This window comes from Equus caballus, chromosome 11 (assembly GCF_041296265.1).
Source record: "Equus caballus isolate H_3958 breed thoroughbred chromosome 11, TB-T2T, whole genome shotgun sequence".
In the NCBI taxonomy this organism is placed as follows: domain Eukaryota; kingdom Metazoa; phylum Chordata; class Mammalia; order Perissodactyla; family Equidae; genus Equus; species Equus caballus.
Genome location: NC_091694.1, coordinates 16,657,743 through 16,679,242, shown reverse-complemented (window position 1 = coordinate 16,679,242; position 21,500 = coordinate 16,657,743). Strand labels below are relative to the sequence as shown.

Genomic DNA, 21,500 nt, shown 5'->3' with positions numbered 1-21,500 from the left:
TTGAACAAGCTGCAACATTTTCCTGAAAATAGAAAACTTTAATCCTCAGTTTCACCCTGTGTGGGCGGTGCTGCCTGTGAGGTTTGGCTCAGTCTGGGGTGAAAGGGGGACCTGGATTCTGCCACTTCATCTTCCCGAGGGTCTACACCGGGCCCTGGGACTGCGTCGTGGGCTGTGTCCTCTTCAGTCACACAGCACCAGGCGCTCAGAAGAGCCACGCTAGGTTCAAGGCCCTGCTGTCACCATCTTAAAATTCTTGATGGTTTTTTCACAAGGGGCCCTGCAAGCTGTGCTGCCAGTCCCACTCCTGCTTCTTTCTTGCTCCTTCTTTCTCCCTTTCTCCTTCCGTAGGAAAGAGTCGTCTTCTCTCAACTTCTATTTTTCCCTTCCCATCTCTCAGCTGACCCTTGGCCACCCTGGGCTGGGCCTTGTCTAACAGGGCGGGACCCCTGCCCGCCTGCGGCTCTTCCTGCCTTTCCAAGCCCCCCTCCGCTGTCCCATCAGGTGGGCCTTCCAGACATGCCAAGACCCCTCAGGACTTGCTGCTCCTGCCAGAAAGGTCCTGCCTGTCCCCATCTTCTCACGGCTGGTGCCTCCTCCTCATTCAGGTCTCAGCTCAGATGTCCCCCTCTGAGAGTCCTTCCCTGCCGACGGCCTTGACCAGTGTCACCACCAAGCCTCCCCCCCAGCCCTCCCATGCCCTCAGTCACATCAAATTATGTGGCTTTATGTTCCTTGTGACCCATGGCTACTATTCTGATTTGTTTATTCTCTGCCTCCTGCCTCCAGACTATAAGCTCCTTGGGGTCAAGAGACTTTGTCTACTTTGCTCACAGTTGTCTCCTTAGTACCTACAATGGTTTCTGGCACATAGTAGGTGCTCAGTAAATACTTACTGGGTGAGTGAGTACATAGAATGTCACTCAGGTGCTGGGTCCATAGCGAGCATCAAGCATCAAAGAGAGGAAGGTCGAGTTCCGTCATCTAATCCAGCGAGAAACAGAAGGGCTGGAAATGGAAGCCCACGCCTGGTAGCCCAGGGCCTGTGGGGAGAAGGCGCCCCCTAAGCGTTTCCCAGAAGCCTGGGTACCCAGGAACAAGTAGGGAGTGAGAGCAAGGAGGGAGCAGGGCAGCCCGGCTCCCCGAGGGAGGAGGCCACTCAGGATAGCTTAAAGGCACAGAAACCATTCTAGGACGCTGTTGGCCTGGGCCCCATTCTGCAGAGAGACTGCAACAGAGCTGGTCCACTTGGAATCTTTAAACGCCACCAGCACTCGGATAATTCCCAAATCTGTGTCACGAGCTAAGGATCTCACTTGAGCCTTGAACTAGTTTATCTAAATGCCTCCTGGATGTCTTTCTCCCGAGAAGGCCCTCGGGCACCTCAAACTCAATCTGTCCAAAGCAGCTCAAAAGAGCCCAGACTGGGGCTGAAATCCTGGAGCCATTGTTTCGTTTGTTCTTTGCTTCGTCTTGGCCCAGTTACTGGCTTCCTCTGAGTCTCAATTTCCTCAACTGTAAATGGAGTATAAACAATAATAACAACCCAGGAGCCCTAGTGGCCCCCATAACTCAATCCTAACTCCTTGCAGAGAACAGCATTGAATGCCAACCTCAGTGGGCTGTTCTGTATTTATGACTCATTTGTGTAAGACACACTTCAGAACAGGCAGTTATATTGATGGTATGTCCCATGGTAACTTTCCCCTGCACAGAATAAACCTTGATAAGATTGTAGCAGAAAGCATAATCTGCATTTCTTCTCTAAAGTCTCAAGAGCAGTGAAAGCTCATAAGGAATTTCAGGCTTTTTCCCTCAGGCAGGGTCAGCGGCTCCATCAGGCCCAGGGCGCGGTCTCCTCAGGGCGCAGTGTCTTGGGCCCACGATGCTTTCAGGGGCCCTTGAAAATGTTTTAATTTTATTTTAAAACCAGAAGAAAAAAATGAATATGATAGTAATGAATAAAATGATAATGAAGGCAGCCTACATTATGTTTGCTTTTATACCAACAAGACTGTAGAAAAAAAAAATTCTTTTTGATTGGAGAAAAGGGCCCGTGAAAGCAGAAGTGCCCAGCACCCATGACAGTCACCGTGTGGCCGGGGCCCTGTGGGCCTCGGCCTCCCCGAAGGAGGGCAGAGTTGATGGTGGTGGGCATGGGTGAAGCCCTCACTCTGCCTGCCCCCCTGCCCCGCTCACACTGTCTCTGGAGGCAGATTTGTGGGAGGAATTGTTGTGTAAAGTCTTTAACGTTTCTGTAGGCACGTGGGGCAGTCTAACTGTTTGGGAGAAGGATCGGGAGTGAGGGGTGAAATCCAGCCTCTTTACATTTATTCTTATGGAAATGATGCCTCTTTATCTATTCTTGCTGTGAGTTGCATTTTCCTGGAGCACAGAGGAGCAGGACTCCGCGGGGAGGCTGTCACAGAGCAGTCACCGCCAGGCAGGGGCAGTCTCTTGAAGGATGAAGGGTTTTTCCAGGTGGATGGGGATGGAGTGATGGTGTCTGGCCAAAGGGGTAGAATTTCACAAAGACCCATTTATGGGGAAGAGCGGCAAATGGACAGGATCACGGCTGCTCTGGAAGGACAGTGGGTGGGGCAGTGCTCAGACTATCTCGTGAGAATTGGAAATGTCTTCAGTCAGTTCCTCCCAGACAGATGGCGGAGGCCTCAACTGCCATGCTGAGAAGCTGGAGCTTTATGCTGTAGGCAGCAGAGGGCCAGCACAGAAACTGGAAAGAGGAAAACAGAATAATTACATGGACATTTAAGAAAGTTACCTCTGGGGGGCCAGCCCCATGGCCGAATGGTTAAGTCCGCACGCTCTGCTGCTGCGGCTCAGGGTTTCACTGGTTCGAATCCTGGGAGTGGACATGGCACTGCTCATCAAGCCATGCTCTGGTAGGTGTCCCACATGCCGCAACTGGAAGGACCCACAACTAAAATATACAACTATGTACCGGGGGACTTTGGGGAGAAAAAGGAAAAATAAAATGTTTATTAAAAAAAAAAAGTTACCCCTGGAGGCCGGCTGGGCAGCATGATGGTTAAGTTCACGTGCTCTGCTTCGGCAACCCAGGGTTTGCGGGTGTGGACCTACACACTGCTCATCAAGCCATGCTGTGGGGTGTCCCAAATACAAAATAGAGGAAGACTGGCACAGATGTTAGCTCAGGGACAATCTTCCTCACCAAAAACAAAAAATAAAAGAAAGCTACCTCTGGCAGCAATTTGGAGAGAGAATCACAAGTGATGAAAGTGTAGGGGGGGAGTGGGGAGGGGGAGGCAGACACCAGAGCAAGGAAGTGAGTGAGGAGAAGGTTCTGCTAGTCCCCACAAGACAGGATGGACCAACGCTGTGGAGGTGAGGACAGAAAGGTGGAAATGGGGCGGGACCGTATTTTACCTGTACAATGGATAGGATTAGTGATGGGTAAGAGGTGAGGGAGGCAGGAGGTGAGAGAAACTGTGGATAACCTCAAAGTTTCTGTCTTTAACCATGGGGGGACGTTGATGCCATACTTAGGGCTTCAATAAGAGAAAGGAAGAGATTTCGGGGTATGGATGGAGAGTTACACCCTGCAGTTTGAGACCCCACGGCCATCATGTGGACACAACCAGCAGCCAGATACAAATGTGGAGCTAAGAAATCGGCAGGAGAGGATTTCAGTGAGGGAATCGCCATCATAAAAGTCGTGCTGAGGCTGTTGCAATGGATGAGATCTGACTGAGAGCTGAAAACAATGGGAGAGAGAGCTGGGAAGGACACTCTGAGGAAGCCGGAAGGCGGGTGTCCAGACAGCACGACAGAGCCACGCAGGCTGAGTAACCACGGTTGTCATCGGCTCCTGGAATCGTGGGGGGTGCTCCCCGTTATTTTCCGTCTTTTTAACTCTTTTATCAGTAACTATGTATTTCCTTTTTTTGCTGAAACAACCTTCTATTGGAAAACTAACAGGGGCGGTCCCCGGTAGGTTAAGCACTGCTGAGAGGCAGGGGGCACTGAAGACTGAGCAGAGATGTAGAGATGGTGGATGGGGTCCATCTCCCAGCCCCCTTCTCTGAGAACTGCTCCCCCTCCACAGCCCTCCAACCCCAGAGGGAACTGGGGCAGCTCCTGGCAGCCATGTTTCTGCCCAGTGACCCCCTCTCCGGCCACAAGTTGGTGGGAGAAGGGTGTGCATGTGACACCAGCTAAGCCAATCAGAGTCCTTCCCAAGACATTGAGCTGAGAGGGCAGCCGACTCTGGTAGCAGGAGGTGTGCGGGGTGAGCTTAGGGCACTTCGGCTGCCGTGAAGGCCGAGGGGAGGGCAGCCACTGAGACCCAGGGTGAGAGCGTTGCAGGCAGAGGCAACAGCCAGCACAGACAAAAGCCTCGGCATGGGAAAACCTCCGCGTTCAAGGAGCTAAAGGAGGCCAGGCTAGGGTTACCAGAAAGAATGGCGGTAGAGGTTGGAGAGAGGGGCAGGGCGAGACCACCAGGGCCTCATAAACCCTGCTGCGTCAGGGTGTTCTCTCATTACAATGAGAAGCTGTTGGAGGGTTTTAGGAAAGGGAGTGGCCCAACCTGGATTACTTGTAAAAGATAAGCGCTGCTGGAAAATGTATCGTGGGGGCGGGGCGAGGGTGGAGAGCAGTTTGCAGGCTCCTGTGACTCCAGGCGGCTGATGGTGGACCAGGCTTCAGGGGGGCAGGGAAGATGGAACACGAGTTCAGACAGGACCCAGTGGTGGCGGGGCCGGAGGCGGAAGGGTGGAATCAGGACAGGCGGTTGGTGATGGTGAAGCTGTAACGGAGGTGGGAAAGGGGAAGATATCGAGACTTCTGTCTGGAGTTGTTAAGTTTGAGGTGTTGATGGCGTGTCCCAGGGGAGACGCTGAGAAGAAGGCAGTGGGGTACATGAGTCTGGAATTAGGGAGACGGGTCGGGACTGGATGGCCCTGCATGCTGGAAATGTAGGTGACACCAGCATGCAGCTGGTGTTACAGCCATGGGTCTAGATGAGACCCACCGGGGAGCGGGAGAGGAGGGGCCCAGCACGAAGGCCTGGAGGCCTCCAACATTCAGAGGCCTGGCAGAGGCGGAGGAGCAGGGAAGGAGGGGGGAAACTGAAAGCAACGTGACCCGGAAGCCCAGAGGAGACCGCCCTGGGTGAGCCCCTGCCAAGGCCGGAGAACAACCCTCTAGATTTGTCATGAGTGAAGAAGTTACCCTGATCTTGAACGATCAGGGTGGATTGGTGAATCTAGAAGTTAAATTGAGGTGGGCCTCATCCTTGACTGGAATCTGGATTAAAAAATAGCTATGAAGGACATTATGGGGGCAAATGGGAAAATTCGAAAATGGACTTTATATTAGATAATGTTGTGTCAGCGCTCGGTTTCTTGTGCGTGGAAATGGTCTGTGGTGACGTGAGAGGGAAGCCTGGTTCTTAGGAGACATGTGGAGTGGTGACTGCAGGGGTCAGGGGTGAGGGAGCAGGATGCCTGGAACTTCCAGTGGCTGCACAATAACAACACACTGCACATACAGGGGTATGTTTACCTAGCATAGACATCTTTACGCTGACGTTAGACAGGTCTGTTATCTATCAGAGAGAAAGAGAAAGCAAATGTGGCAAAATGCTAATTGGAAAATCTAGGTGGAGGTTATTTTAACATTTTTCAACTGTTCTGTAGGCTTAAATTTTTTCTTGGGGCCGCCCTGTGGCTGAGTGGTTGAGTTTGCACTCTGCTTCGGTGGCTCAGCGTTTTGCCGGTTCGGATCTTGGGCATGGACATGGCACCGCTCATCAAGCCACGCTGAGGTGGCATCCCACATGTCACAGCTAGAAGGACCCATAACTAAAAAATATATATATATACAGCTATGTACCAGAAAAATAAAATCTTAAAAAAAAAGAAAGAGAATGAACAGCAAGTGAAGAGGAAGTGGAAACATCAACAGGAAAGTTTTCAAAGAGAAATAGGAGAGTAGCCGGAGGTCATATAAAATTTTTAAAAATGAGAGTGTGGTGTGTGTTGACGGGAATGTTCCGTGGAAAGGGAGAAAGTAGTGACGTAAGAAGCGGGGAGAGGTGCCCGGCCAAATCCTCGGGAAGCGGGCAGATGGCCGAGCGCAGGGAGGGCAGCCTTGGGCCCGAGGGGACCTGCACGGAGATGTGTGCTGGGCTGCAGGGTCACTGGTGATGGGCGTTCCTGTCCAATGGCTTCCATTTTCTTCATGAAGTAGGATCCCAGGCTCTTGGCTGACAGGGCCGGGAGGGCAAGTGGGAGGTTCAAGCAGTTTTGGGCACAGGGCCAAGAAAAATCTGGTGAATTTGTTGTTTTGTGTTTAAGATCTGAATGAAGATTATTCATCAGCTCAGGGAAGGAGCCGAAAGGAGAGGTTTAAGTCCTTACGCTTATGCTGCTCACTTTTTCCATCTGTGACGTAAGGGGGTTGAACTGGGAGACCTCAAAAACCCTCCAAACTCCTGTTTGCTCAGGGTCCCTTTCTGTCACCCGATGAGGAGCTTTTGCTGAATAGCCCGTGTTTGGGTTGTTTAAGAATTAAGGATGGCTGGTAAAAATTAGACACTTGCCTAAGAGGTTTCTAAACCAATATATACAGAGAGACACTTGAAAGGCAGGCTGCTTAGGTCGCAGGGCACCCCTGGGAGAGTGAGGGGGGCCGGGGGTCGCCGGGGCTCTGAGATGCCTTCACAGGCGCCCTTTGGATGAACGCAGTACGAGGACCCTTTGAGAGTAAATTCTGTGCCCTCCTGGCTCTTGCTGAAGTTGGCATCACACAGCGTGAAATGAAACAGCACGTTAATGTGATTAACACTGAATAAACCTCCGTGTGTGAGCAAATATAGCATGAAGTAGGCTCAGGAATTTAAAAATATCTATTATTAAAGCAGCCTGCAGGGCTGCAGTGGCGTCTGATGACAAGCCATAGGCTGCTCCCGGAATCAGATATTCCCACAGTCCTTTCCTCGGGCGAAGAGCATTCACAGGCTTCTGGACCAGTGCTCCCTCCAGAACCTCTCGGGGCTTATTGCCACTGCCCCTTTTTATAGATGAAGAAACTAGGAGCATCGTCCACAGTTTCCAACGTCATTGGAAGCAGAGAGCATGGACGTCATCACAGGCTCCCTAGTGACTGGCCGAGAGCCAGGGGATGGGCAGGAGCCTGGCGCCTGAGGGCTGGCCGGTGGGCCCTGGGCACTGCGCCGGGCGGCGCAGGCTCTGTGCTGAATGCCTCCCGCAGATGGTCTCACTTAGCCTTGACAGCAGCTCTTGGCGGTTGGTATTATTAACCCCAAGAGGAAACGGAGGGCAGAGAGGTTAAATAACGTGCCAAAGGTCACCCAGCAGAATCAGGATTCAGGCTCAGATCTGTCTGAAGCGAAGCTGTGCTCCTGAACTGCCTGGCTGAAGACTGTCTTCCAGGAGAGCACAGAGTGGACATTTGGAATTCTTGCAGCCGCTTTCCTCAAAGGCGGTCAGCACAGTGCTGCGCACAGGCCGTAAGGCGCTCAACAAGTCTCGGCCACTGTCGGCTGAGGGACTGGCAGTCTGAATGGATGGAGGAGTGGAGATGGGAATTCCTGTCTTGTGGGGTCTTTCTCTTCAAATTGAAGATTTCCCCATAGCTTATGAATGCGCAATCTAATTAAGGCAAAAAGGCATCAGAGAATTGCTGGGCCTTTCCTTTATTAACTGTCAAGTCCAATCTGTAGGCTGTTTACGTGCCAAGGTCAGAGATCAGTCCTTAGCTGCTCTCCTTTCATTCATCTGGCAAAGCCCGGAACATAAAGTTTATTGATGCAAAACTGATTGGCAGCCAGGGGTAACGAGGTGGCGGTGACAGGGATTATCAGAAGGAGTTCTAAGCCATGCTGAGGTCAGTCCTGAGCCTTTGCTGTGCTAACTTCCGTGCTCCAGGTTACTGGGTCGGAGCTCTCCGCACTGCAGTCTAGATGAGCAGCCAATGTCTGCACCTTGGGCAGTGTTCAGGGAGTCCATCAGGATGGGGAGGGGAAGGAGTCCTCACTCCTGGACCTGTCCGTTAATTTGGAACACAGAGAGTGAGGCATGGAAAGTTAGGTAGGGATGGTCCTAAACTTCACAGATCAGGGCCGGCCCTGTGGCCAAGTGGTTAAGTCTGTGCGCTCTGCTTCGGTGGCCCAGGGTTTCACCAGTTTGGATCCTGGGCGCGGACATGGCACTGCTCATGCCACGACTAGAAGGACCCACAACTGAAAAAAATATATACAACTATATGCTGGAGGGATTTGGGGAGAAAAAGCAGAACCCCTCCCCCCCAAAAAAAAACCCTTCACAGATCAAAGGAATTCCTGCGTAAGACTCCATCAGACAGGCCTGGGAATCTGAAAGAGGAAAGTCATTGTTATACCTGCGGTTTGCAGCCAGCTCATGACTCCCTGCCTCTGGCTGGCTCCTGCCAGTGCCTCCTCCGTGTCCACTGGCAAAGAGAGGTGGGGAAGCATGCGTGGGTCCACACTTGGCTCTACCTGCAGAGCATCCTCGGGATAAAAACCAGGAGGCAGGCAGTAAGTTCCAAGAAAGGGAGGTGGACCTAGGAGTTCTGGCTCGTGCCACTCAAGATGGGGAAAGGACTCAAGTATTATTCCCTTTTCCAGGACCAAACTTGATCCTGTCTGATCTGAGAAAAAGCCCTGACTGCAGGTCATTTTATTTTATTTTATATTTATTTTTTTTGAGGAAGATTAGCCCTGAGCTAACTGCTACCAATCCTCCTCTTTTTGCTGAGGAAGACTGGCCCTGAGCTAACATCCATGCCCATCTTCCTCTACTTTATATGCAGGACGCCTACCACAGCATGGCTTGCCAAGCGGTGCCATGTCCGCACTCGGGATCCGAACCAGTGAACCTCAGGCAGCCAAAGCAGAATGTGCGCACTTAACCGCTGCGCCACCGGGCCGGCCCCTGCAGGTCATTTTAAATGCCTTCTTCGTCCCTGTCACTCAGAGAGAGTGGTTTTCCACAGCAGACAGCCATCTGGACTTAACTCCCCACATTCACACATCACAAAGTAAAACAGTCCATTTAGAAGCAAAAAATAACAAAATTAAACAGACCAACCCCCCAACCCACCCTTGTTTTATTTCCTTAGGAAGCAGGCCAGGTTCAAGGTGTAGACTGAGCAGGGAATGTCTCCTTTCCTGGCCTGTTTCTGGACAGGCACGGGGGCAAAGTCCCTTTCCCTCCTCTCTGCGGCAGGGCTGGGCCCAGGTTGCACAGACCTCCAGAGAGGATCGTCCGCCGAGGAGCAGAGCAGGACCCGGGGCTCCGCTGGCCTGGCAGGGACTGTCCCTTGAGTTCAGTCAACGAGTGTCGAACATTTGCTATTGTCAGGCACTAGGAGAGGAAGGTGATTGAGAAAGAATCCTGGAGACCCACATGCCAGCCACTAACCATAATCTATCGTAATAAATGCTATATTCGCAGTAGGAATAAAGTGTTTTGGGTGCACAGAGAAAGAAGGGGACTGGGAAAGGCTTCAGTGGTTCTCAAAGTGGTGCCCAGAGCAGCAGCAGCCTCCCAAAGCAAGTTGTTAGAAATGCAAATAAGAGGCCCACCCTGGACTCACTGAATCAGAAACTCTGGCAGCGGGGCCCAGCAATCTGTTTGCAGAAGCCCCTAGGCGATTCTGATGCAAGCTCAAGTCTGAGAATCACGCAGGGATTGGCAAACTACCCTGCAGCCAGCAGCCTATTCTTGCAAATAAATAACTGGAACGTAGCCATCATCATCCATTTACATCCTGTCTATGACTACTTTCCTGCCACACCAGCCAGTTGAGTACTTGCAACAGAGACAAGACAGCCCGCAAAACCTGAAATATTTACTATGTGGCCCTTTACAGAAAAAATTTGCTGCCCTCCAAAGAGTAGGGGCGAGAGAGGCTAGTCCCCTGGGCCCCTGGATCCCACCTCTGCGGCTGGTGCTGCTGGGGCCTCTGGCAGCTACACTTCAGTTGGCTGGAGGCTGGGACTCAGTTCTAGTTTGGGGACTTCCTGAAAACTCTAGACAAAGTAATTTTATGTATGATAAATGCGTGTCAGTCAACACAATTAGGAAGGTAGGTTTTTAAAATGAGCAGGAGAAGAGGTCCCAGCTCCAGGAGGCCCCGGCTGCTGACGGCCCGTTTTGCTAAGTGCTGTGCTCGAGCCTTTCTGTAGCCCAGCTCCACCTTCTAAGCTGAGTATTGTGTCCCCATCTTACAGATGAGGGAGCTGAAGCTTGGAAAACAAAATAACTAGTCCAAGTTCACAGAGCTCAGCAAAGTAGAGCTTGGACTGATCCTGGATCAGCCTTGCTCCCAGGTGAGGCTCTTGCCCCACACCTACGTCTGTTTTCCCAAGTAGAAGATGGAAACCTCTCTATTGGAGAACGGGGCACCTCGCAGGGATCTGTTATAACACGCAGACTTCTCATACTTTTTCCAGTGGAGGAGACGTGTCAGCAAGGGCTGGAGAACTCCCCCCAGGCCTGCATCCTGGGGGTGTCTGATCCTCTGGGGAGCGCAGTGACAGACAGGAAGGCAGGAGATGTAGGGCCCACAGGAGCGCAGGACCAGCGCTCCCCTGTGTGAGCCAGACAGGGTGGGTGAGACCCACAAACGCTGAATCGGTGCTACATGCCAACACCACAGGCCGCAGGTCCTTCCTTCCAGCTCCTGGGTTGTCATTTGGGGGTATGAGTCAGGGGCACCCCAGGAAGAAGGATTTGGTAGCTAGGTGAGTTTTGTGTCCATGTGAGGAGACAGAAAAACCTATCAGGATATTTCCTGCTCTGATACAGGAGTGGAATGGAATCAGCTGGCCAGTAAGATGCCAAGTTTGTGACCAGATCGGGAAACCTGTTACTACGTGACATCTGAGCCACAGCGATGCTGGTGACTGAAAGTCAAAGCAAAGGTAAAATCTTGCCCTGCTGCCACTTAAGAAACCTGGGGCTACAACACCATTGTCTGGGGGGCTGAAACAGTGACCAAGAAAGTCCTGCCTTCCCCAGTTATCTGTTTTGGCTTCCAAATATTTTGTTAGAATAGGAAGACAAAAAACATTCTTAACAAACAAAAAAAGAGCTCGGCATGTCAGGCAGAAGTTAAAAGCTCTGAAGAAAGCATTTTGAGGAGAAGACTAATGATAAACTGCTTTCTCTCATCAGACAAATCAGTGCCCATGATCTGACATTTTTATTATTTAAACAAGCATGTCTGGAGAGTCTTCTCTATGCCAAACGTTCTTTCTTATCTTTCTTAACCTAGGTTACAAGGTCCCATCCTCAGCAGCGACTCTGAAGGGCAGGTCATACGAGCAACCCCATTTCACAGGTGGTGCGGCCGGTGCTCAGGCAGGTCAATGATACTTGGCTGAGCCCCATCAAGGGTGTGTGGCAGTGCCGATTTCAAACCCAAGACTTGGGACTCTGTGTCTTGTTTTCCTTTCACAGCATCACATTCACTCCACAACTGAATCTGGACTTAGGGAAGGGCACTGGGAGACCAGGGAAACACGCTCCCCAAAGTCCGCGAATAGCTTCACTTTGAGAGAGTAACGTGTTTTTGGGGCAGTGGTTCTTGGATCAGATGGAACCACACCCCCATTGATAATGGACACCGGGCTGCCGCGCAGATGGGTGATACAGGCCGTAGAGCACGTGCAGGTCTCTGGGGCTGGCCGTGACCTCATCCTCTCTTTCCCTGTTGCAACTATTGTTTTAGGGAGATCTTGCCTTGAAAGAATAATTTCATCTTGCATTTTTACATGATACTCTTTTTTTTTTTTTTTCAAATTTCAAAAGACTTGTGTTAACCGGCTTAATCCTTAGAGCAACCTCAGGAGGACAGTGTTAGCTCTCAGTTTGATGGATGAGGAAATGCAAGTGACTTGCCTAAACTCTTAGGCTACTGAATGTTAAAGCAGAGTCTAACACCTGAGGCCTCACCAAGATACCTGCAAAACCCCAGAACCAAACTCGGAAGACTCTCCAGTGATGGACGAGACCAGGCACCTACAAAGAAGCGGAGTTGGCTGAAAACGGGTGATCCGAATTTCTAGGAAAATATCAGCCTGTACGTTGCTTGTGGTTTCAGAAGAGGTGTGATCTGCCCACCCAGTGTCTAAGAGAGAGGAGTCTAAAAAGCAGGGCTTTGGGGTAATTCCACGAGAGGGACAGACCCCTGTAGTGTCCTTTTAGAAGACAGAGCCCTGTTTTGAGGAAGTGGGAACAGCAGCTGAATATAGCTTGACACAGTGGAGCCATTAAGCTTATCCCACTTTCTCCCTGCTCACCCAGGAAACTTCTGGTTGTGGTTTCCTTCCTGAGTAGCTTCCCTGTGAGGAGAGTCTGCTGGTCAAATGTTGCTACTTGGCAGTCATGTTCTCCTTTTAAAATGGATGAGTTGGCATCCTGGATTGTGTACCATTCTCTCTGGATTTTGATTGCATTCTTCCTGAGTCGGATTAACTCTGGGGGACCTGAGAACTGAGCACCAGATTCTGGGTGATGGTGAATTTGGTAAGAGTCTTATCTGAGTAATCGACTGCTCATGTCTAAGCCTTCAAAGGAAGTGGAAACTAACTGCCAGGTAGGGAAGTTGTGGAACACGATCAATATTGGGTAATGAAGAAAGAAACCAGAACGAGGTGAAGGAAAGTTAGAGTTAACCGAATCAAACTAAAGGAGCAGGTGGAACCTGGAGAAGACCCTGAGAACTCAGGTCTACTCACGGGCAAAGGATCAAATAGCCGGAGGGGAAGTGGGGCTGAAAAGTGGGAGCCTACAGGGAAGACTGTGTCCTGGGTCTACCCATGTGGAAGGCCTAGAAAAGGCCTCATCTGAAACAGCCAGCAGGCAAAAATGTAGACTTCGATCAGGGTCACAGCCAGTCCGACAAACTAAGAACTACCAACGGCGCCTTGCAAATTATGAGATGGAATGGGCGGGCGAAGGAGGGGTGGAACCGAGTCCTCGGTGCTCCTGAAAGAGCCTAGACCCAGCAGAGCAGGGGGCATTTCCTACCTCCTTGTGCCGCCTCCTCGTCTGCGCGGTGGCCTCCCTCTGGTTGTAAAGATGAAGAGTGATAATGATCTTGCTCATATTCCAGTACCTGCCCCACAAATGCTTGCAAGTGCTTTTTTTTTTTTTTTTGAAGATTAGCCCTGAGCTAACATCTGCCACCAGTCCTCCTCTTTTTGCTGAGGAAGACTGGCCCTGAGCTAGCATCCGTGCCCATCTTCCTCTACTTTATATGTGGGACGCCTGCCACAGTATGGCCTGACAAGTGGTGCCATGTCTGCACCCGGGATCCGAACCCACGAACCTCGGGCCTCCAAAGTGGAACGTGCTCACCTAACCACTGCACCACCGGGCTGGCCCATCAAAAGTGCATTGTGTTATAATCCCTATCCTTTGCGATTAGGCATTAAACACAGGCTCAAGAAACTGAAACTCAGCATCAAGTACCTCGTTACGCCAAAACCCCAGTGATTGCAGTCGGCCTGTGTACTCAGTTGGGCAGCAAGCATCTTTATCGTGCAAAGCCCGGAAAGACACAGCAGCTTTGCCTGACAAAGTCAGCCTGCAAGTTCTGGCCCCAGGGCATTTTCACTCACTGTTCTCTCTGTCTAGAAGGTTCTTCCCCCAGACAGTGACAGGGTTTGCACCTTTATTTCATTTAGGCACCTGCTCAGATGTCCCATTACTAGAGAAAAGCTGTCCCTGAGCTGTCTCCCTATATAAAGTAGCACCCCTCCTGCCAGTGGGAGCTAGCACTCTACAATTTTGTGTTTACTGCCACTTTCTCTGACTAGCAGGCACATGAGAGCAAGGATTTGGTCTGGGGCTCTGCTCTGTCTTTCCTTTTTAAATTTTATTTTGTTACTTCTTTTGGTGAGGAAGATTGGCCCCGAGCTAACATCTGTGCCAATCTTCCTGTATTTTTTATGTGGGATGCTGCCACATCATGGCTTGATGAGCAGTGTGTAGGTCTGTGCCTGGGATCTCAACTGGCGAAGCCTGGGCCACAGAAGCAGAGCGCATGAACTTAACCACTATGCCACTGGGCCAGGCCCCTGCTCTTTCTTTTTAAACTGCCCTCCTCACTTCCTTCTCCTCAAAAGCCTAGCAGAGTTGTCTCTTGAAAGGGCCTGGAGGTCCTTCTCACTCTGTCATGGAAAGGCAGCTACTTGCCAGCAACGTATCATACACAGAAGATAGGACACACTTCATGTAATGGAACTAACATGTGGCCATGCCAGCTAGGTATCGGATGGAGAGTGCTCCAGGTGGAGGGGATAGTGAGTGCAAAGTCCCTGAGGTGGGAGCAAGCCAGTGAGGCTGGAGTGGAGGAGCTGGGAGTGGGAATGGAGGAGAGGATAATTCTAAGGTTTTTGGTCTAAGTAATGAAAGTATGGAATTGACTTTTTTTTTACAATGAGTCAGCTGGGGGAAGGAGCAGGTTTCGGATGTGTTCAGTTTTATGATGCTTTCAGGTTGGCAGCACCTGCCATGAATCCTGCAGTATGTAAGCACTGCTTTATGTACCACGCTGCCTCCACTGTGCAGATAAGGAAACCGAGGCACCAGGACCTAGGTCTCAGAACATGTGTGTAGGAAGGCTGTGATGTGAACCCAGGCTGCTTCTCCACGGGTTTGTCACCCTGAGAAGCACCCGTCACTGACGGAAGAGCTAAGAAAGGACTTGCTTGAAGTTGGAAAAATTGAGTTTATTTTGGATAAGGCACAGAGCTCTTTTCCAAATTCTAGAAGACCAGGACAAAGAAGGCCCTTCTGTAGTCGGACCGATAAGTTTAGGGCCAATAACAGGAAACACCACATTGCAGGGGTGTCAGGGCTGCAGTCCCTTTGAGGTTGCTGGCAAATCCATTTCCATGTCCCTTCAGGCTGTCACATGGTGCTGAAACAATGGAATGAAACGTGGGAAGACCATTGGAGGTGATTTTCATGGGTTACACTCCATTTTTCATATTTTCTAAGATTTGCATACTTAGAAATCATTCACAAAAATACTAGTAATAGAATGGACAAGCCTTTCAGAGCCTTGATACCCAGTGTGGTCTGCAGACCAGCAGCAACAACGTCACCTAGGAGCTGTCAGAAATGCAGATTCGTTGGCCCCATCCCAGACATTTTGAATCAGAATCAGCATTTTAGCAAGATGCCCAGGGGATACTGATGCTCGTTACAGTGTGCGAAGCCCTGGCCTAGAGCAGAGGTCGACAAACTTTTTCTGTAAAGGGCCAGATAGCAAACATTTTAGGCTTTTGCCAGCCTGTCACAACTACTCAATTCTGCCATCGCAGCACAAAAGTAGCCACAGACAATATGCACCGGAATCAGTATGGCTGTGTTCTAATGAAACTTTATTTATGGACACCAAAGTTAGAATTTTGTATATTTTCATGTGTCATGAAATACTATTCTTCTTTTGATTTTCTTTCAACCATTAAAACCGTAAAACTCTTTAGCTCAGAGGCCTTACAGAAACAGGCCCATCTTCTGACTTGCCTTTCTGGGCTGACCAGCCCCAGGCCTCTTACCCTAACCAGAGGGATCTCCTTCCTTCTTCTCTGTGGGCGTGAGGCTCAGGCCCCCTTTCCCTCCTGACCTGTGTCAGTATGTTTGAAGGTTCATGGCTTAAGCCTAATGTGAAAAGTCAACAGAAGAACTGAGATTTAATATACTTTACCAGTTTCCACAAATTACTGTGTGTTTGTTGTTGTTTCTTATCTTGCTGTTTTCTTTCTGAGAAAGACCAGTGTGGAGAGTTCAGTGCTAAGGGGAGGGGGCTTGTTACAGGTAAGTGGCATTTATTCTCTTTTGCCCCTTTATTTGTCTATTTTACACTTCAGCTGCTCAGAAGGAACACACAACGCAGGGAAAGACAATTACTAAAAAGAAGTAACTCTTGGGGAGGGAGCTGGAAGAGGCAAGTAGAGAAGGGAAGTGCTCTCCAGGAGAATAAGAAGATTGTTCCAGCATCAGTGGGCTGCAGGGAAGAACGCACGACTTGATAAATAAAGCAAACTGTGTCAAGGAGAGTTGCTCAAGAAGTTTCTGAAGCAAGCTGGGCAGTGGGAGGACACGATACACAGAGATAGGAGAGTGACCGGCAGAGACTTACTGAGATCGGAATTTTTAATCTGTACCGCACTTATGGCTACCAGACACTTGCATCTTGTTGGGAACGGGGAGAAGAAAGGAAATAACACTGACTAAATGCCTATTGTATGCCAGGCACGGCTACAAGTCATTTCCCATCATTATTCCAGTTTTAATTAAAGCCACTCATGGAATTAGGTATGCTCACCAGCGAGAGGAACCTGAGAGGTGAAGAGATGAGATTGGAACTTAGTTCTCTTCAACCAGTTTCCCTGATGTTCTGCACTGTCCCACCTAGAATGATCTATAGTGCAAATAGTGTCTTCACAAAATTCTTTATTTCTTCATACCATTAGAGATCCTCAATTCTCAGGGGTGGGGGAAGAACAGAAACAGAACATGCAACTTTATGTCTTTCTCTACTCCCCCCCCACCCAAAACAAATGTAATGGTTTCATTTAAAAAGACAGCAAGTTCTTTTTCTGTGATGAAGAAAAAACCACCTCTAAACGAGTCAGTACATTGGCAGCATGGTTTCCTAAGTTAAACTGCGTGCTGCCAAATCAATCTAATGACAAATGTATAAATCCTTGGCAGAAATGTGAACTTTGGGGACCATTTATTCAGGGATTACTAAGTCAGGCATATATATTATCTCATTTAATCCTCCAACAGTCCTGTGAGGTTTTAACATTATTTTATGGATAAAGAAACTGAGGCTTAAAGAAAAATATCTTGCTTAAAGCTACTCAGCTGGTAAGAGGCAGGGCCAAGATTAAAACCAAGGACTTTGACTAGGAAGTCTGTCCTCTTAGCTACTACACTGCAGGTTCCTTTTAGCAAAGGAATCATGCAAGTTAGGATTTCCAAGCATTGTCAACCTGCTCAGTACCATATGCCACAATCTCTTGCTGAAGATGGTGGCTATTATGAGACATTCAAGATGCTGGACAGTCATCAGTGCAGCACGGGTGAAAGGGCAAAAGGAGGCTACATTACTCGAGCTTTCCCCAGTGTCTTTCTCAGAACACCTTTCGCAAGAGATGCCCTGAAACAACCACCAACCAACCACAAACCAGGGTGGTGGTTCCAAAATCAAACAGGAAAACACTGAACACCCCAACCCCCTCCTGGAGATTGCCATATGCATAATACACGTCATAGGCTCTAAGGAGTATTGAAATAAAGGATTCTGCTTCACTTTCACCCAGTTTCCCAAGAACCAATGAAATGTCTACTCCCTTTAAAGAGACTTGTCACACGCTCCCCTGAAGGCAGGAAGGACCAGATGATCAACGTGTGCATCTTCCAGTCAGGTCCATGTTTGAACCTCTACAGTTGATGGGAGCTGGGCCTCTGCATGGGGCAGGCCACCATTTGCCAGTCCATGACAAGTTGAGTTTCACAAAGTTGCCATGTGACCAACTTTAAACAAGTTGGTTCAGGAAACAAGGTTAAATCACATTGTAAGAGGAACCATCTGACAACAGAACTTATTTTGCAACTATCCATCTTCTTCTGGGAAAGAGTGAGCCCTACTGTCTGTGTTCTTTCCCCTACTGTTGATATTTGATATTTTCATTTACATGATGCTTATAAATAGAAGCACCCAATCTCTGTGGTAAGCAAATTCATTAAATTCCTATGAGCAATTCCTACTGGAATGAGTGTTAAACCTAGAGTGGGGCTGTGAATAGACCTATGATGGTGTAAGGGTGTAAGTGCTTTGACATGCAGAGAAAAACATACAAGGAAAAGTGAAACTAAAAATCTCATCTTTCCCTGCATTCCAATGATCACTTTATTTTTTAATTTATTTATTTTTGAGGAAGATTAGCCCTGAGCTAACTACTGCCAATCCTCCTCTATTTGCTGAGAAAGGCTGGCCCTGAGCTAACATCAGTGCCCATCTTCCTCTACTTTATATGTGGGATGCCTACCACAGCATCACTTTTGCCAAGCGGTGCCATGTCCACACCTAGGATCCAAACTGGCAAACCCCGGGCCAAGAAGCGGAACATGCGAACTTAACTGCTGCGCCACCGGGCCAGCCCATCATCACCTCATTTTTTTTCTGCTTTTCTCCCCAAATCCCCCCAGTACATAGTTGTATATACATATTTTTCAGTTGTGGATCCTTCTAGTTGCGGCACGTGGGATGCCACCTCAGCATGGCTTGATGAGTGGTGTCATGTCTGCGCTCAGGATCGGACCTGGCAAACCGTGGGCCGCCGAAGTGGAGCGTGCGAACTTAACCACTAGGCCACTGGGCCGGCCCCCAATGATCGCTTTAAATAACTACTTTTAAAAATGGAATCATAGCCTTCTAGACCTGGAAAGAACTTTGGAAATCTAAACTCCTCCTTCAGAGGTGAGGTTGTTGAAGCCTGAAAGGGTTAGGTAACAGGCCCATGCAGCTTGTCTGTGGAAGGGCTGGGCTGGAACTCAGTTCTGACTCTGTCCAGTGCTCTTGCTCTTAAAGTCTTCTCTCCTCATTTAAGACATTGCAGTGTCATTTTAAGGAGTTGCTTTCTCGATGGTTTGCTGTAATGGAAAGCTTGCCCGATTTGCTTTTCTGTGTTGGAGTGGAAGGCAAGTCATCCGTACACTATCTGCCTCTTGCTTCTGCTCCCGAGGGTCCTACACTTTTCTCTCTGTCCTGCCCTCTGCCCCCAATGTGCTCTCCCCCTCCCCTTCAAACACTGTTAACTGGGGAAGTCTGTGTGTGCGCTTCCCAGCCTGGCTGGGATCCCGAGGAAGGTGACTCTTGGTTTAATGGAGTCGTTCCACAGTGCTTGAATTTGCCCAAGGGTTTGGCAGGTCAGACAACTAACAAAAAGCAACCTGCCATCCTCTGCCCTTTCAGCAGGTCTGTGTTCTGTTAATACAGGAAGAATTAAGAAGTAATAAGGAAGAAAAAAAGGCAGAAACTCCACTTGAAGTACTTGCCTACCCCCTGGAAAGGTTCAAGGCTGTTGTTCATTGTCTGAATTTTTCCCCTGTGATTCCCTTGTAGTCCCTAAGTCATCTTCTTGATCTTGATCAGACATCTGATCAAGGAAGCATCAGAGGAAAAGAAAAAGTTGGGTATTTGCATTGAAGTCAGTGTCCTGGCTCACAGAAGTCGGCGGAGAAGGTGATTTTTTTCTTTGCAGCTCGGCGATCAGAGCGGGGCCTTTTCCTACGCAGGAAGCCCTCCTCCGCTGCAGGGGCTACTGTGCACAAGAACTCACCTTTTCCTATTTCTCATTCCTCAGCAGACATCCTGTGAGGGGCAGTCTTTTTTTTTCCTTCCAGCACTTATCCTCAGACTCCGCTAAGTACCCAAGAGGGCCGTGTTTTTAATCAGAGGTTGAAATGGAACCTCCCCCTGGGTGCCCTGGGGAGAGTCCCTTTGGGGCAGCGCCCCCCTTCCGGAGGGCAGCATCCTGGTGGGGGCGGGGGCTCGGCTTCATCCCAGGGCACCTTTTGTCCCTGGAGACGCCCTGCCAACCAGGTATGTGGAGGGAAAATGCTGTCCGCTTTCCAGGGCGGCAGGTGTGGGTCAGGGGAGCGGGACGGTCGCGGGACAGCCACCACGGGTGGGCACAGCGAACTCACTGACCGGGCGTCTCCGGGGAAGTTCGGGCGGGTCCGCCGGCTCACGGGCTTTCTTCCTCCGAAATCCGTCCCTGGATCCCCAGAGCAGCCTCGCTTCTCACCCGAACTCGTGAAGCCGAGGGGTTAGGCGGGCGCGGGGTCCGGCCAGGCGCACGCGGGAAGCGCCTGGCCCGGGCGGCGAGGCCCCTCCAGCGCCGGTCCGCGGCCCAGGATGCCGGTCCGACCGCCTCGGCCGGGGCCGCTCATACAAAGACGGCAGCGGGGCTCGGGGGCTCCGGGGCTCCGGGGCTCCGGGCCGGGCAGGTCTCGGGGCGGCCCGACCTCCCTCCGCGGCGCGGCCCGTCCGCCGGCGCCGCCCGTCCGCCCGCGCCCAGCCGCCCGGCGAGGCGGCGGCCTCCTTCGCCGCGCGGGGTCCCCTGGTTAACCCCTGCCCGCCAGCCCGGCCGCTGATTGGAGGAGGCGGGGCGCCGGGGCAGCGGGGACCCCCCCACCTTCCTCGTCCCCTCCCCCTCCTCCCCCACTGTCGGCTCTTCCCCCACCCCCCCAGGACCCCCCCTGCCTCCCAGCCGTGCAAATCTCGCGAGGAAACACGCGGTTTCACTAGTGTGTTTACACCGATCACTACTAATCCGGACCGAACCGATCCGGATTAAGGGGCCGGAGGCGGGTCCTGGGCACCAGCGGTTCCGACCCCCCCGCCCTCCACGCCGCACCCGAGTGGCCCCGAGCCGAGCGGGCCCCCTCCTCCCGGCCCGGCCTGGGCCCTCCTGCGCCTCCCTTGGCCTTTGTCCGGCGCCAGGAGGCCGGTCCCGCGCCCCCCGCGGCCGCCCGGGCCCGGGCCCGCGTCGGGCGCCTGGCTCTGTACGCGAGCCCGGGGATCTGCGGCCTCCGCGGCCCCCCTCCCCCGCCCGCCCTCTCGTGGAGCCCGGCGCCGGCGGCGGCTGCCTGGGCGGGGGGTTGCGGCGCTCAGGAGAGGCCCCGGCTCCGCCCCGGGCCTGCCCAGGGGGAGAGCGGAGCGGTCCGCAGCCGGGTCGGGTCGGGGCCCCTCCCGGGAGGAGCGTGGAGCGGCGGCGGAGGCGGCGGCAGGTGAGAGGCTGAGCCCCGGGCGGGGGAGGCCGCCGGGCCTGGGGCATTAACCGTCCGGGGGACCCCCTCGCTGAGGAGTCTGCGGCCTGGGCCCACCCGGGGCCGGCGCCGGGCCGCAGCTCCTCGGCGCGGAGGCGGGAGCGGCTCCCTGAGGGCTGCGGGTCGCCGAGGGGCCGGGCCGAAGATGGGGGAGGCCCAGGCGGCCCCGGCCTGGGAGTGGGGCCGGCGGGCGGCGGAGAGAGGGGGCCGCGCCGGCAGCTGGAGGCCCCGGCAGCCTCCCGGGCGCCCCCGAGAGCTGGCCCGCCCTCCCTCCGTGACAGGTGGGCCTGGAGTTGGGGAAAGTTTGCAGCCGGCGGCAGGCGAGGGGCGCTGGGACCAGGCCCCATCGGTCCTGCTTCCCGGCTGTGGGCTCCGGGGAGGATCCCAGTCCAAGGCCCCGCTGCAATGAGACAGAGTGGCTATTTCCTTAACATGAGTTGACATTAAATGGAATAACCGCTGGGGCGTCATTTTCTGGGCCAGGCCTGGGGATGGAGGTTTAGGAAATGTTCCGAGAGACCCTGGGGTTTGAGGGAGGCTGCAACCTCTGCCATTCCGGCCTCGATTAGGGCAGGGCGAGACGCGAGGAAGGCCACTGAGGGGAACGAC

At 51.8% G+C, this 21,500-nt stretch overlaps 1 protein-coding gene and 1 long non-coding RNA gene across 13 annotated transcripts in view; one reads left to right on the top strand and one right to left on the bottom strand.

Annotated features, from left to right (window-relative positions):
• Positions 1 to 17: 17 nt before the first annotated feature.
• On the bottom strand, positions 18 to 20,161 carry LOC111775617 (uncharacterized). Its single transcript, XR_002811396.2, has 2 exons — positions 19,771 to 20,161; positions 18 to 2,734 (listed from the first exon to the last, which is right to left on the bottom strand). It is a non-coding gene; the product is annotated as an uncharacterized lncRNA (long non-coding RNA).
• Positions 20,162 to 20,359: 198 nt separating this feature from the next.
• The window catches only part of TLK2 (tousled like kinase 2), a 110,501-nt gene continuing 109,360 nt past the window's right edge, over positions 20,360 to 21,500 (top strand). For 6 of the 12 annotated variants that reach the window (XM_070227116.1, XM_070227113.1, XM_070227117.1 and 3 more), the window contains exon 1: positions 21,022 to 21,172. In XM_070227116.1, the coding sequence (XP_070083217.1) occupies positions 21,037 to 21,172 (136 nt within the window). In that variant the 5' untranslated portion in view covers positions 21,022 to 21,036. Of the gene's footprint in view, positions 20,853 to 21,021; positions 21,173 to 21,500 lie in introns of those variants that run through there. The other 6 variants (XM_070227118.1, XM_023652274.2, XM_023652273.2 and 3 more) reach the window with 5 other exon arrangements.